At 34.9% G+C, this 15290-nt stretch overlaps 1 protein-coding gene and 2 long non-coding RNA genes across 4 annotated transcripts; 2 read left to right on the top strand and 1 right to left on the bottom strand.

Annotated features, from left to right (window-relative positions):
* Positions 1 to 1662: 1662 nt before the first annotated feature.
* Positions 1663 to 6166, top strand: LOC135735758 (uncharacterized). 2 transcript variants are annotated; one of them, XR_010527697.1, is made up of 5 exons: positions 1663 to 1956; positions 2218 to 2311; positions 3129 to 3195; positions 4152 to 4328; positions 5300 to 6166. It is a non-coding gene; the product is annotated as an uncharacterized lncRNA (long non-coding RNA). The 2 variants fall into 2 exon arrangements; XR_010527696.2 differs by having other exon boundaries at positions 1663 to 2311.
* Positions 6167 to 6176: 10 nt separating this feature from the next.
* Positions 6177 to 13568, bottom strand: LOC135735756 (endonuclease domain-containing 1 protein-like). The gene is made up of 3 exons (XM_065254273.1): positions 13509 to 13568; positions 8174 to 8494; positions 6177 to 7711 (listed from the first exon to the last, which is right to left on the bottom strand). Exons 2-3 carry the CDS (start codon positions 8468 to 8470, stop codon positions 7082 to 7084), a joined length of 927 nt encoding a protein of 308 aa, XP_065110345.1. The 5' UTR covers positions 8471 to 8494; positions 13509 to 13568; the 3' UTR covers positions 6177 to 7081.
* LOC135735487 (uncharacterized) lies at positions 10104 to 12542 on the top strand. The gene is made up of 5 exons (XR_010527614.2): positions 10104 to 10989; positions 11327 to 11424; positions 11565 to 11649; positions 11730 to 11845; positions 11983 to 12542. It is a non-coding gene; the product is annotated as an uncharacterized lncRNA (long non-coding RNA).
* Positions 13569 to 15290: the final 1722 nt, after the last annotated feature.

The raw sequence follows: 15290 nt of genomic DNA, 5'->3' as shown, positions 1-15290 counted from the left end.
AAAGGTTTGTTTTTATCAAATTCAGCATCTAATTCACTTCATTTGCGATTAAAAACAAGGAAACACGGCGCACACGTCACTACGGCAAGCAGCAGGTGCCTGGCTTGACGGCTCCGTCTTCAGTTCCTCCCTCGACTGCAAGCGGCAAACCTCGCCGATCGGTCTGCGCAGCGCCGGATGATCTCGAAAACACCTAGGCTGCATATGAAACCGCATACTGTATAGTAGGTACTGAATTAGATGAAGTACCTACTTACTTGGCGTTAAAACAGTAGGTACTGTATAGTATGAATCCGGGTAGTATGAATGAGATTCGGACGTACTACATCCGCCATGTTGCTACATCACGTGACATATAGTGAAGCGTCCATCGTATGCACACTGCAAAATCAAACCGGAAGTAGTAGGTCATCCGGGTACTTTTCGCATACTGTTTTTCGAATACTATGTATTCGGACATACTATTCGCCTCGCCTACTGCTTTTCGCGACCTATATAGTATGTAGTAGGCGGTTTCGGACGCAGCACTAATGCTACGAGTGAGCGAGTGCCCTGTGGTAGATGGCCGCCACGTGATGACGTTAGAGACGGAACACATCTAGTTCCACTCCAGTTTTAGACACACACTCGCAAACTTCCCTAAACACTTCCCCTCGGTGGAATCCCTGTCGCCATTTTGAAGTGCGTTCCACTTCGTAAAGTGGACGAGGGAAGTTTGTATGGACAGTATCGATTTTGACAGAGGGAGCGAGTCTGCTTCATATGTACACTTCATGCAGCTTCATATCCCATAATGCAACACGATTGTGACGTCACTTCAGCAACTCGCGCTTTGCACAATTTAAATGATTGAGGGGGCGGTCTCCACTTTCCATGTGATCAAGGGCTTAGGGTGATCCATTTGAACCTACTTCAAGTGTTCCAGCAGTAGCGGGCACTTGTACAACGTAAGCAATGACGTACATCCGAGTGAACAAGAAAAAAACGAACTGTAATGCAGGGCTAGTCTTTATACATATTTATGGTCTCCAGCAGGGCCTGTGTGTAATTCATGGTCTTTATGGATCCAAGATTTGCCAGCGACAACAACTGAAGTTCAATCAACCCTGTCCTCTTCAATACTCAAGGTAAGTGCGCAAGGGTGAGCTTGCGTAAAAATGTCATTCCTCCTAAAGCAACCAGCTCGCTATTTCTGACACTGTAAGAGGGTGTCCTAACTTTTAGCTAAAGGGGGAAACACTAGGGTATCCTAACATTTTCCTCATTCGAAATATGCATTTTCGTTTATTTATTTTGTTTAATAAGTGGAAACTGCTCTATAGAGCACGTCTTGTTACTACGTTGTCTCAGACATGACATGTTTGTCTTGTGGCAGCTACTGTAGCTGTTGTTGGTTGTATTTCACACCAACCACTAGATGCCGCTAAAAATCTATACAGTGAACCTTGAATAGTTTTCATGACAATTCAGCTCATTTATACCAAAGTGCAGATTTTCACAAGTCGAGTCTGACTTAAATTAGACACACACTGACTTTTTAAAATTGCTTATGTTTTATTTCAAAGCTTTAATTTGTAGCTAGCAAACAACCAATCAATGAAATAGTACATAAAATTAAGCAAATCACTTGCCTCCTATAAAATTCTTTAAAGCACAACACAACACTGTAACAAATTGCTGTAGTTTCTACAGCAAAATTTTACAGGAAATTCCTGTTTTAACATTTTACAAGATTTTAGTGTAGTTCACAATGCATTATGGGTAAAAGAAAGTATTACAGCTGTTAACAGTATATTTTCATTTAAACTGTAATTGAATTTACAGGCAGGAGGTGTTGCCACTGTATATCATATGTTTTTACAAAAATTAATTGTGAAATGGCATCATGGGATTGCGTGGGTGTATTTACGTTTGAAATGGACTTGAACACTGAAGAGTCATCATTCAAAATTGTTGGTAAGTTCACGTAAATCATTCAAAAATAGTACAGTATTAAACTAATATAGTACTATTATGGTCATTTAAATAGTGATATCTGGTATGCGACCGCTATACCAGATATTATTAACATAACAGATGTTAATAATTTGTATTTCACAACAGCGTGTCATTAAGACATGTAGCAAAATATAAAATTAAATTCTTTACATTATTTTAAATGTTACATTTGGTAGTTATGTGTCATTAACTTTATAACGTTTCAGATGTTTGTTTCAGGCATGAGCGAGGCAGCAAAAAGCGCGAGGGGTCCGTAACGGCTGGACTGCATGGTGGCAAAGAGTGGTGGGGAGACGAATCTTCGAACTTACAGGTAAAAAACATTGTACATGCTGTGCATTTTATCATGGATGCGTGCTAAAGTGTTTTTAAACCATTGCTGTTAATTAAACGCGACACTGAATTGCTTGTTAAAGAAAACTACGTTATAAACGCGTACGTTATTTGCTGCCAGTTTAAAAAATAAGATATGGTTGGATATCATGCAAATTTCTAGTTTATTTCGCCAGCTTATACTCCTTACTAAGGGCACGTCAACATGTTTAACATAATACCCGCGTTATATCTGAGTTGAATGTGCAGGAGTTCAGGCGCAAGGCAGCAAAGATGTCACGTCATACGGGTCAACTTCAGGGTGGTGGTGAGACTAAAGAAGCACCAACAGAAACATCATACAGGACGTTTTATTTTTGCATACGGCTGTAGTTTGTTGCCATTTTGTTAAAGTATTTTGGATTGCTGTTAAATGAACGTGATATTTAAACGGAATTGCTTGTGAAAGAAAACGAACGTAAGGTTACACGATAAATGCGTATTTGCTCTCATCTTAGAAAATATGTTAACATGGTTGGATGCTGCGATTTTCTATTCTAGTTTACTTCGTCAGTTTATTTTCCTTACTTAAGGTAGTGTTTAACATATTGTGTCATACTTAAGTTAATGTGAAGCAATTTGATGCCTGTTATTTCGACCAGAAATATTTTATAACATTAGCCAACATAGTCAGATGTAATTAATTTTCCAGTTTGTAGTTCACTTTTTACATGTAAGTATAGGTGCTTTTGCAGTGTTGTTTTAAACGTGAAATTTGGTTAGGTTGGAGTGTAATTAAGTTTAACATTGTTTTTCAGGCACGAGACAGCAAAGATTGCAACTCTTAACCTGATAGGACTGGTGGTGTGAGACAAATGAGAAAAGGTGAAAAACCCACTGTGTACACTGCACTTTTTCATGGATGGATGCTATACTTCACTGTTGACTTTGCTATTTTATAAAGTATTTTTAGACATGTATCACTGCAAGTTGTGTCAGCATGAGAGCAATACTTTACTCAGCATATGAAAGTACACAGTAATGTTCGTAACTTGTTCCTTTACATGTGGAGTACCTGAATGCTCCAGTGCATTCAAAAAATTTCAGCATTCAAGTCTCATTTAAACAGAGACCTAAGAGGGTATCGTAGAAGTGTCAGATTTGACCAAACAGGCACCACATTGACTTGACAAATTTAAGTTTGTAATTTCACATGTACAAGCCTAAAGGACTTTATTGGACAATTAAAGGAACGCGCCCAAATTTTGGGAATTTAGCCTATTCACCGTATCCCCCAGAGTTAGATAAGTCCATACATACCTTTCTCATCTCTGTGCGTGCTGTAACTCTGTCTGACGAGTATATTGTATACTGTTAAAAGATAGTTGTGTCTCATATCACCTTGTTATTTATACAAATCACAACACATAAATAGGAAAATGTTTGCGTTATTTTGTCACTTATTAGAAGCAGTATACTAGCTGGAGCCATTTGCTTCCAGTCTTTGTGCTAAGCTTAGCTAGCGGGGGCTGCGTCAAACAGAGTTACAGCACGCATAAAAATGATAAAGGTATTTATGGACTTATCTAACTCTGGGGGATACGGTGAATAAGCTAAATTCCCAAAATCTGGGCGTGTTCCTTTAAAAGACCATATAGATGAAGGCAGGGAGATAAAATGCCCTTTTAAGAGCTGTGAGAGGACATTTAGTGTTAACTTCATATTTGCTTCTCATGTCTCAAGAATACATAAAAACAACAATGTTTTGAAATCTGTTGTATTTGTTCAATAAATGTTGACTGTTATATTTTCTCTTACATTTTATATTTCTTGTTTTCAAGATTATTTTTAGGTGAAATCCTCAATGCAACTCAGTGGATGCCGAGTATGGACGGTCAGGTGGTTGTGAATCCACACCCCAACCTTGTGGCTGGATTTGCAGCTTTGTTCGCATCATACTACAACTTCAACCTGGTTTATTAGGAGGAGGCATCCTCCACACTTGAATTTGTTCTAAGGTAATTATATTCACATAGGTAGCTATTTGTTTTATAGCAGTGTTTCTCAACCAGGGGGATGGGACCCCCCAAGTAGGCCTTAAGACTTTTAAATGACAGAATGACAAAATACAACGAAACAAGCATGATAAGCTAAAACAATCAAAAATCATGAGATTTCTTACTGTTTGGATGTTTTTGTAACAAATTTACATTGTGTAGACACGCCAAGCTCTAGTACAGAGGTGCCCAACCCTGCTCCTGGAGGGCTACCGTCCTACAGACTTCAGTTCCAACCCAGCTCCAACACCAATACCTGTCTGTAATTATCAAGCAACCCTGAACACCTTGATTAGCTGCTTCAGCTGTGTTTGATTGGGGTTTGAGCTAAAATCTACAGAATGGTAGCCCTCCAGGAACAGGGTTGGGCACCCCTGCTCTAGTATATTTTATTTGGTAGAAATAAGACTTTTGACATTGTTTTGGACAATAGGTTGAAAAGAAAAAAGGTTGACAACCACTTTTTTAAAATGTGTACTTTCCTGGTGTATATGTTGTATTTATAGATAAATATGGTAACATAAGGTTCTTACTTTAGAGTATGAACAGGTTAATTAAAAGAGACCATTCTTGTCCTCAGATAAACAAAACAGTGCTGTGGCTGCGTTTGTAATTATTTTTGTTGGTGAAAAAACAGGAAATATGCTGTCTAAAATGTAAGCCTTTTAATACTAACTTCTTCACAATTTTTGTTTAATTTTTTCTTACTGGATTTCATCACGTAACGTAACGTTATGTGGGCACTCTGTAGATGTGTTTTTTTCCTGCATTATACTTTTCTCATTTGAAAAATAAAATTATATATACACACACACCAGGAAAGTACCCATGCCACCATATGATATTTAAGTGTTTATATGTACATTTGTCTGTAAATGTACATATATGTACATGTATATTCTAAAATTTATTTTTGTTTGTTCTTTGTGCAGATGTTTTGTTGGAATCACACCTACCACTGGCATCAAGACAGCCAAAACAAAGGTTGGAGGCAAAAAAGTGGAAACGCCTCTGAGAAGAGAAACAACACCATCAACCCTCATGTGTGTACTCTTTTCAGAAAATTATTGGACTTTGAATGGTTACGCATGTAAGTTCTTGTTCATGTATTAAGACCAAAACATATTGTAAATAGGCCAGTTCTGTGATTGAGCACTTGTGTTTCTAGACATACAAGTTATGTTATGTTCTAACACAGATTCAACAAGATCTTAAATGTAACACAAACCGTGTTTAGATGTTTTATAGATGCCATTGTTTTAGAATATTAAGGATTGAGTGGAATATTTGCTGAAACAACATAATTTTTTTGAAAATACTTTGCTGTCAGTTTTAATAAATGTTGTTCTTGAAGCACCTTTGACTTTGGTTGCATTATTCTGTAAATTACATTTAATTCAGTTTTCATTCTCATGTATTTACAGGAATAGATTTGGTAAATATATTACAGTGTAATAATGTAGTAAAAATTCTTTACAGCATTTGAATGTAAAACTATTACAATATCATCTTGGGTTTTGGGGAATTTACAGGATTTTATTGGCAACTCTAGTTGCCAACTATATACTGTAATTTATTGGAATTACAAAAAAATACTGTAACTTATAATACAAGTATAATTCATTATAACTGTAAAATAAACAACAAAGTACTGTATTTTACAAACAACAATTAGCTGTAAATTGCTTTACAGTATAATGCTGCAGTCCATTTTACAGCAATTAATAATTTTTTTACAGAACTTTATTGGCAACTTTTTTGCCAGCTAAATCCTGTAAATTCTACAGTCAATTTTTTACAGTGAATATAACAGTTTGTAATTTGTTAACCAGGTTGCTATTTTGCTTGAATTTGTATGAAACTGTATGTATTTTTCAGCATGATCTCTATACGCCCCAGTGACGTTGGGTGGTGGAGTCACATTCTTGCCATTTATTTTTATTGCTAAATGGATAGACTATATACAAATGTTATCTAATAATCATACACCTTTGTATTTACGTCACACAAATTCATATAAAATTGCCATTTCGTAAAACAGTATACGTTTAACTGTGAGATTGGGTTACAAATACATGTCACTTTTTTCGTTCTCTGTTCTTTGTGATATAAGACATGGCTTTTCAACTACAATGTAAAAAAAATGCATGCAACATTAAGTAAAAACAACTTGGTTTTGTAAGTCAATTCAGCCTATTTTAAGTTTTGACCTGTGACAAGTTGACATAAAAATATGTTCATTTGACAAAAATGCTGCTTTTTTACAGTGTAAAATCTCAGTTTACAGATGCTGCTAAAATACATAGCGAACTCACCAGTTCGAACACCACTTTTGATTGTTATATTTCTTAAAGTACATAAAAGTCAAATGCATCCTTTAACTCAATGAAAAACACATGTTGCCTAAGAATGTATATGCACCAATATAAAAAGTTAAACAATTTGCTTTAAAAACAAACATAAGAATTAGAGGCTATATCAGAATTAAATCATCCCTGTGCACAAAGTGATAATAAAGAAAGACCAAAACCCCATTGAACACCTATGGGATAAATTTTGATGTTGACTGGCTATCAATTTAAATGGTAGTAGGCAATGTAATATGTACATGCATATTGCCCAGATGCTTGGTTTGAAAATGTATACAGGTTTGAAACAACTTGAGGGTGAGTAAATGATGACAGATTTCTCATTTTTGGGTGAACAATTAGACCTTAAAATAAAAGGTCTTTATGTCGACTGCACGGCATTGAACTTAATATACAATGCTGAGATATGTTAGGTCTTCGTTGTTTGGGAATTGTCACTGGAACATAGTAGGCATTTCTGCAACCATCATAAAACAAACTGAAAGACTGAACATTGTAAAGGTATTTCAACCTACGTTCTAAACGTTTCACAGACCTTTGGTGAGGAGTAACGTTGTCCTCAGAGTTGACCCCAATGACACCCCCTGAGATTAGTCTGTTTGTTATGAGCTCCTTGCAACAGTATGCGGTCCAGAAATGACTAGGCACGCTCACTCTATTGTTAATGACATTATTACCTGGTACAACTCCTGTTACAATGAAAGCAGTACTATCCTCACAACGTCCCTCCACAGTTGATGCCATATCATTTTCTACCTTCTTCCATTGACCTCTGTTAAATGATCTGTATTGAGGAGCAGCATTAGTAAGAGTGAATGTGGCATCTGAACATCCCTGTGAATTTGCTTGATAGACTGGAGCCAAGTGTCCTTTGTCAAAGATATTGCTTACTGTCCTATAGTCTTCATTGGAAGCTTGGTAAGTTACCCATCTGTCCCATCGTTCCATGTTTATTCCTTGATTATTATCCTCAAGCTGCAATATAAAATCAAATTAAAAGTTGAACCTGAGAACCATTCAATTCACAAAAAAGTATATAGAGCTTTGTCAGAGTATTTGTATGTCTGTTTGTATGTTCATTATGTGTTAATAACTGAAAAAGCTGAAACTGAAAAGCAACTTTTCTATCATACTGTTAAATGTTACAATTTAAAGTAGATAAATGTTGATCATTTAATTATAAAATAAGTTCCAAACAAAAAAGTATAAAAATATATAATCAAAGAAAAATCAGCAAATTTTACAAAATGTTGATTTTAAACATTTTCACTAAAAATATAATGTCCCAATTCAACACAGTTTCATTAATCGGACAACATCAAAAGGTAGCCTACAGTAGGCGTAGATTTTTGTTCCTGTTTTCCAGTGACAAGCTAAAATTACACGTTTTGCACATTTGTTTTTCTGACACTGTTACACAGAGTAATATTCACTTACCTGAGGTTCAATGTACCAGTAGCTTTTTCTTCTGCAGTCCATCCACCCTTCAAACACATAGGCTGAGTACACAGGGATCTTGTTGGTGGTATCATAAAGCGTGGCATAATACTGTGTGTCATATAGAGTCTGGCAGATCTGTGTGTACCGTTCTGGGAACTCAGGATCATAAAGTACTGTTGGTGCTATTCCATAATAAAAAAAATCACCAAATTCACCACATTCCATTTCGAAATTCTGCACAACTTCAGTCGAACCACCAGAGAGAAGTGACAGCATCACCAGAAGAAGAATCATGATGAATGTGAGATGAAGAATTCTCTGCAAGTAAAGGAACCAAAATGATATATCTGAATAGGTTAAATCTAAAGTTTTTATATTGTGCTGCTCATATTATAAAATAACATGTTTTACAAAAAATATACATTTGAATTCAGTTACTGTTATAAAAGTTAAAGCAAATCATAAATCTGTGTAAACGAAAGAAAAGAAAATTCAGATCAATTATAATAAAATTAGCTGAGGACAAGCAATAAAAAACACAGATGCATCTATTAAAATGATATACTCTACAGTAGCAAATTTGTTTTCTCACTTCTCTTAACAACAGGTTATACAGTAGGTCTTTGGTTCGCCCTTCTTTATCCAGTGCTTGTATCCCTCCCTTAACCTGCATATATATATATAACATTGAAATAAATAAAATGTGCTCCGCCTACTGTTTCATTTTTATTGACACTGCTAAAATACAAACAGAACTATTTTTTTAATACTCACTATTCAATTTGTTATGTTTTAAGTTCGTTAAGGACTTCTGTTTTATCCTTCTGATTTCCTAAAAGTACATACTGCATAAAGTTCAATGCATGCTTTAATCATATCAGGAAATATAACATAAGTTTTCACTGCTATGCAGATGATATATAAATATATACCTGTACTGCTTTGGTGAATTTCTCAGTAAAAATGTGACTCTGTCTGTGAAATCCAGGCTAAAGTCTCATAATGTAATTATGAGATTAGGACAATGAAAGTTTGATTTCATTTATAAATTTCAAATTGATTTTAACCTTGACCAAACATGACCTTAGTCAATGTTTAATATATTAAGGTTATATTTTCACAGGATGTTCTTTACATCACACTCAAAAAATGTTGGGTTATTTTTAACCCATGGTCAAAAAGGGATGAACCCAGACCATAATTTTAGACCAATCTCAAATCTCCCTTTTCTTTCTAAAATATTAGAAAAAGAAAGTTGTAATGGCAAGCTAGATTTGCACATTCTTATTGAATAATAATACGTATCTTCATCTCCTCACATGCTAGCAAAACACACCAGTTTTCTATGCTAACAGACTATATTAGTGATATTAGTGGCTGGATAGCAAATAACCTCTTATGCTAAACTGCAATAAGACAGAGATACTTATTATTGAACTGAATTGCTCCAAACTAAATATGTCAGATTACTGGTCACTTAATTATCTCTAGATAGAATATCAAAAGTAAGTGTCTAAGATCATTTTCCTTTTTAGCCCCTAAGCTCTGGAATGATTTACCAAAAAATTTTTGAGAATCAGACTTAGTTGATCACTTTAAGTCTTAACATAAATATGTCATATATTCTGTCTGCTATTTGGGAGTTCATTTAATTTGAAGAGTGAACTTGACAATTTACACAGCCAAATCGCTAGGATTAAATGTACACAGACCTGGTGATACACAGCAAAATCACCAGTGTTAAATTTTCAGGGATGGTGTTAAATACACAGTGTTGATGCTGTTTTAACACTATCTGGTAATAAAATAACACTGCCATTGCTAGGCCAGTGTTATATTCACGACAGTGTCAGTGTTAAACAAGGGTGTTATCAGATTTCACTCTGAGCGGTGTAAATCAAGCCACGCCTCCAAATTTCCTGTCAGGGATTTTACCGCCATTTTCTTTCACAGGAGGACTGAAGAGATCAGGTAAATCAGTCTCATAATATTCACATGGTTTAGCTAAATTAAACTGTTATTTCTCTGTCTGACTCTACGCAGCCATATGCCAAAAAACCTAAATAAGATATTTTTCCCATTTTATTTCCCCTTTGTTCGTTATTTGGTTCAGTTTAATCAGAGCTACCTTGTGTTACGTTGTTCCCTTGTTAGTTTAGTATAAAGTTAAACTGCTAGCTAAAAGTTTAAAACCAAGAAGGGTAATTTTAACAGGAGATATGAACGAAAAAATTGAACCATGATAAAATGCGACATGCACTACAAATTGAAGGTATGAAATTAAGTTAAATGAAAGCTCGTTTATTCACCATATGATGCTCGTTATAAGGTAATCATATAGGCTAGATACCGTGAGTTAACGAGGTGGTTTACATGCACGTGAGTGCACGGATATCGGTTAATTATTCAAATTACTGAAAAACACGGAGAAAACCGCAACCGCATCGTCATGTGTTTTTCTAAGATGTATGCAAACAGGGGAAATATCGCCAAACCAACAATTAATTTGACCAAAACCTCACAATATATCATCATTTGTATGCACAGATTGGATGCATTGTGTGTTGTAAGCTTTTCGTGGTGCTAGATGTCAGACAGATGCAAATGGCAAATACATACGGAAGTGTAAAACGTGTATGGCGAACATTTGTTTTTCTGTCATTATAGATGCTAGTTTGGTGAAAGTACACACTGAGTGCTTCAAATCATTCAGACGAGATGCTGTTTTTAGGGCAGTTTATTAAAGAAGACCTGACATGGATGACTTCCAATGAGAAACGACTGCTAATACTTATATAAATTCATTACAGAAGGTAAGTTTATATATTTATACATATAAATCATTTTATTTGACATAACTGAACAGTTAACCAATCTTTTTAGTATATGTAGTTTTGTACATATTATTATTATTATTATTATTATTATTATTATTAATCTGGAAAGAAACTCACATGACCTGCTGCCAACTTTAATTAAAATATATTATCTTCTCATACATCGTTTTGCTATTGATGTCATATTAAATAGCAATCAAATTGATTACTATTTTGAAAATGTATAAATGAAGATTCATATTGTCTTGAGTGCTGTTTTTAATATAAAAAGAATGTTGAGTTTTCAGAGTCTTTATTGTCATTTTTGTGATAGGACCCTACCAGACTATATTTGAATACGGCATACCCATGAATTCTGGAACTGTTATTCCTTAACCCAGTTTGGAGGATTAGAGCTTACCAACTAGTTATGTGAGTACACACAGTACATTTGTACTGTACACTGTCTCTAACATGATTTATTATACTGAGATGATTTTGATTCAAATAACGGTTAAAACTGCACCCTTTTTGGTATTTTCTTGACTCTTTTTGTCTTTGAAAATCTGCAGAAATATGCTGAGGTGATGTATTGCAAAATAGCCAACTACAACAATATGGATGACCCTCTGTCTGGTCAACAGGAGTTTAAATATGGTAAGTGTACATGGGTTTGCTACTTTTACGGTTTTAAAGTTTAACTGTATACTCATGGTGTTTAAATTCTGTTTTGCTAGGACGGGACAGTGATGTGGCAGCTCTTCCCTGGCTCATTCACCTCTTGCCTTTCATTTGTGAAAGGAAGAAAGAAGAAAGAGGGTCAATGTGCAACTGAAGCTACTGATTGTGCTGTGTAAGTTTTTTAGTATTTTGTTCTAGTTATTTATTCAGCAGTTAGTTTGCTTGCATTGTTCACCCCATGTAAATGCATACAAGTTCATAAATACACATCAAATACATTCATCAAATACACTCTTTTAAAACACTTAGGTGATGAGCATCAATCCATGCTTTGAGGGGGATGAATCAGCACAGCCCTGCCTGCACTGCGTTGGGAACAGAAGTTGCATCCAGAATTTTTGCATCATTCTGGACCAAAAAGCCATTCCCTCCATGATGAAGACCACTGATGCAGCCTTCCACTACATCATGAGTAAAACAACTACAGAACTAAATACCAGGTTGGAACGTATTTAAGAAAAATGAAACGTCTTTTGAATTGAAATGTCTGTTTTGTTATGGAAAAATCTTTAGTATTGTGAAGGATAAGCATTTCTGCCTGCCAGTAAGGTAATTGCAGTGTATTTTAATGTTCAAGTTTTGAGTAGGGTGGCTAATTTTTTTTTAACTCTCATTTGATTTATTAAAGACCTTTATAATAAGTGGTTTTCATGTCACTGCGCTGTGGTATAAGATAACTTTCATTATTCCATACTGTATTCTGTTTCTAATTGTAGCTGAGGTATTTAAATAAGCAGTGTTAAATGCGTGTTGTGTGTATCAATGTAAATATTAAATGTGATGTACTTTAATAAAAAGAGGTTTTGCAATATTTCTTGTCATTTGTCTTTTATAGAAACAACCCATTAGCAACAAAAGTGGCTATTAATCAGTATTTTAACACTTAACATTGTTGAATTCACATTACACCGGTGTTGACTTTAAATTAGGAGTGTTAATTTTTAACACTGTATTTCTGTGCCAACACCAGTGTAGTGTGGAAACAACAATGAACAGTGTTGAACAAAGTGTAAAATTTAACAATATTGAGTGTTAAATTAACATATAATGAGTGTTGTTAAATTAACACTACACTTTTGACTAAATTAACACAGTGTAGTGTGGACACATATACACACTTTTCCAGTGTTAAATTTGACACCCTGGGTGTTATTTTAACACCAGTGATTTTGCTGTGTACCCATATATACACCAGCAGTGTACATTTAACACTGGTGATTTTGCTGTGTACCATATCTACTCTAACGAATTAAATCAATAATTTTGGAAACAAACTAACAGAACGATTATACCCTCAATAGTGTATTTATTGATAATGTACTGCTAAGTTTTCACCATTCGCCCTATCTTCTTGCGAAGGGTTGTCTTCACTGATTTCCTTAAGTAAATTGTATACAGAAAAATTGTGATTGATTTACAGTATACAGATGCAGTTAATCTCTTAATGATTTTGATAACTTTGTTAATTTTCATAAATGATGTGACTGGTGTGAAGTCTGCAGAAGTCTGCAAATGAGTTTTTCAAAAATTACAACAAAAACAAAACAATAATACAGTAACTCAATACAGAAAATAATAGCAAAAAAGTATCAAAACCAAAAGATAAAATATCATAGTATTGACATAACAAAATACTGTACAAATCAATTAAAATTCATAAAATTTTTGATATCAGTTCTAAAATTTTCATCCGATAAACAAGCAAAAGGTTAAACATACAAAAACACAGATGTGTTAAGGTATATACAGTAGCAAAACAAATTTTGTTTTCTTACCTCTCTTTATCACTGATTATACAGTCTGTGTTTGCCCTTCTTCATTAAGTGTCAATTCCCTCCCTTTACTAGCACATATAAATCCATAAAATAAAAAAAGAAGCTACGCCTACCAACCAATTGTTTTTTTTTATGTTGCAAAACGATGTGGAACTAAAACCAGCTTAGTTTGTTTTGTTTTATCCTTCCCTTTTCCTGAAAGTGTAAAACAAACTGCCGAAGGTCTAAAAATGTACTTTTCCACAAAGTGATAAAATTGAAAGGCCGATAGGGTCAACTTTGCTGAAATGTGTTTTTTTGCCGTTTTTATTCTTAAAATGTATTAAATTGTACAATATTATGCCTTAAAGGTAATATTAAATGTATGGTTTTAAAACCAAATTATAAGTAAACTGTTTGTGTTTCTTAAAAAATATTGATTTAATGAATGTTTTGCAGCTTATAAGACGAAAGTGATTTTCTAGAATTAGAAGCTTCTATCTGCAGTTCACCTCTTCCAAAAATCTCCATTAAAAATGTAAGAGAATTTTTAATATTCTACATTTATAATACATTTAGGGTCTCATGGCATTTTCATGTAAAAAAAACAAACTTGTTCCTCTTATAATTTTTGCCATAGCCTAGAATTCAAAACTACTCAGAATGTTTGAAAATGGTAGCGTAACTTTACTTTAATGTTCAGACAACCCAGAAACGTTCTTTGAACATTTTAAAAACTGGACACTTTTCATGTTGGTAGAATGTTTTTGGGAACGTTGGGAACTTTTAAGGAACGTTCTTAGAACTTTTTTCTGTTAGCTGGATGGACACCATAACAGAGAGCATATGTTTGGCGTAAACCAAAAGCATTTCAGCAAAAGAACTGTAAAGCATGGTGGTGGTTGTTTGAGGATGCTTTGCTGCAGCAGGACAAGGCCCGATCACCATCCCCACTTTGAATTCTGCAGTGTCAGAATGTGCTTGAGGCACATCTCAAAGCTGTGAGGCCATCTGTAAAAAACCTAAAGTCAAAACTTAATGGGCCTTGCAACATGACAATGAGCGCAATAATAAAAGTTAATCCATCTATGACTGTGGCTGAAAATGAGTTTTAAAAAGTTTTCCAGGCGATGACAAAAACCTCTCATTAAAGCATGAGTGGGGAACCCTGGGTCCTGGAGGGCCACTGTCCTGCAGAGTTTAGTTCCAACCCTAATCAAACACACCTGAATTTCATTTCCAAGTAATCCTGAAGACTTGAATTAGATTTTTCAGGTGTGTTTAATTAGGGTTGGAACTAAACTCTGAAGGACAGTGGCCCTCCAGGATCAGGGTTCCCCACCCCTGCATTAAAGGGACAGTAAGTAGGATTTACCCCCAAACGAATAGTGCTCTCTAGCGCCTCGCCTTTCCAAATGCGTGTTTCAACTACGGTAGCCGTTATGTAATCACTAATCTCCTTGTCCTTTTCAGCTAGTTCATGTGTTCTGAATGAAAATGCGTTGTGGAAACGCGTTGGTAGGCTAGTGCTTTTTGTCCCTCTCTGCTATTATAGTTTATCAATATGGCGGAACAACATGGAAGCCTCCTTGGACTTACCCGTTCAATGTAAGTAAAGAGAAAAAATTCTAAGCTTAAGAAAAGTCATTTAACTGGCAGAGGTCATTTGACACCACCGAGGACATATTTAGACATTGATTTTGATTAATAAAACACTTAAAATCCTACTTACAGTCCCTTTAAGGATATTTTAGCTATAGGGGAAACTAGGTTGTCCTAACTTTTTACATATTTGAAAAGTTT

The sequence above is a fragment of the Paramisgurnus dabryanus genome, chromosome 4 (assembly GCF_030506205.2).
Source record: "Paramisgurnus dabryanus chromosome 4, PD_genome_1.1, whole genome shotgun sequence".
Taxonomy (NCBI): domain Eukaryota; kingdom Metazoa; phylum Chordata; class Actinopteri; order Cypriniformes; family Cobitidae; genus Paramisgurnus; species Paramisgurnus dabryanus.
The sequence above is the reverse complement of the archived record's forward strand: the minus strand, read 5'-3'. Positions and strand labels throughout refer to the sequence as shown.

Excerpts from the sequence above, each read along its gene's own strand:
- LOC135735756 (XM_065254273.1), bottom strand. The coding sequence starts at position 8,470 with ATGATTCTTCTTCTGGTGATGCTGTCACTTCTCTCTGGTGGTTCGACT. Across the intron at positions 7,712-8,173 it reads ACTGGTACATTGAACCTCAG|CTTGAGGATAATAATCAAGG; the intron begins GTAAGTGAATAT and ends TTTATATTGCAG.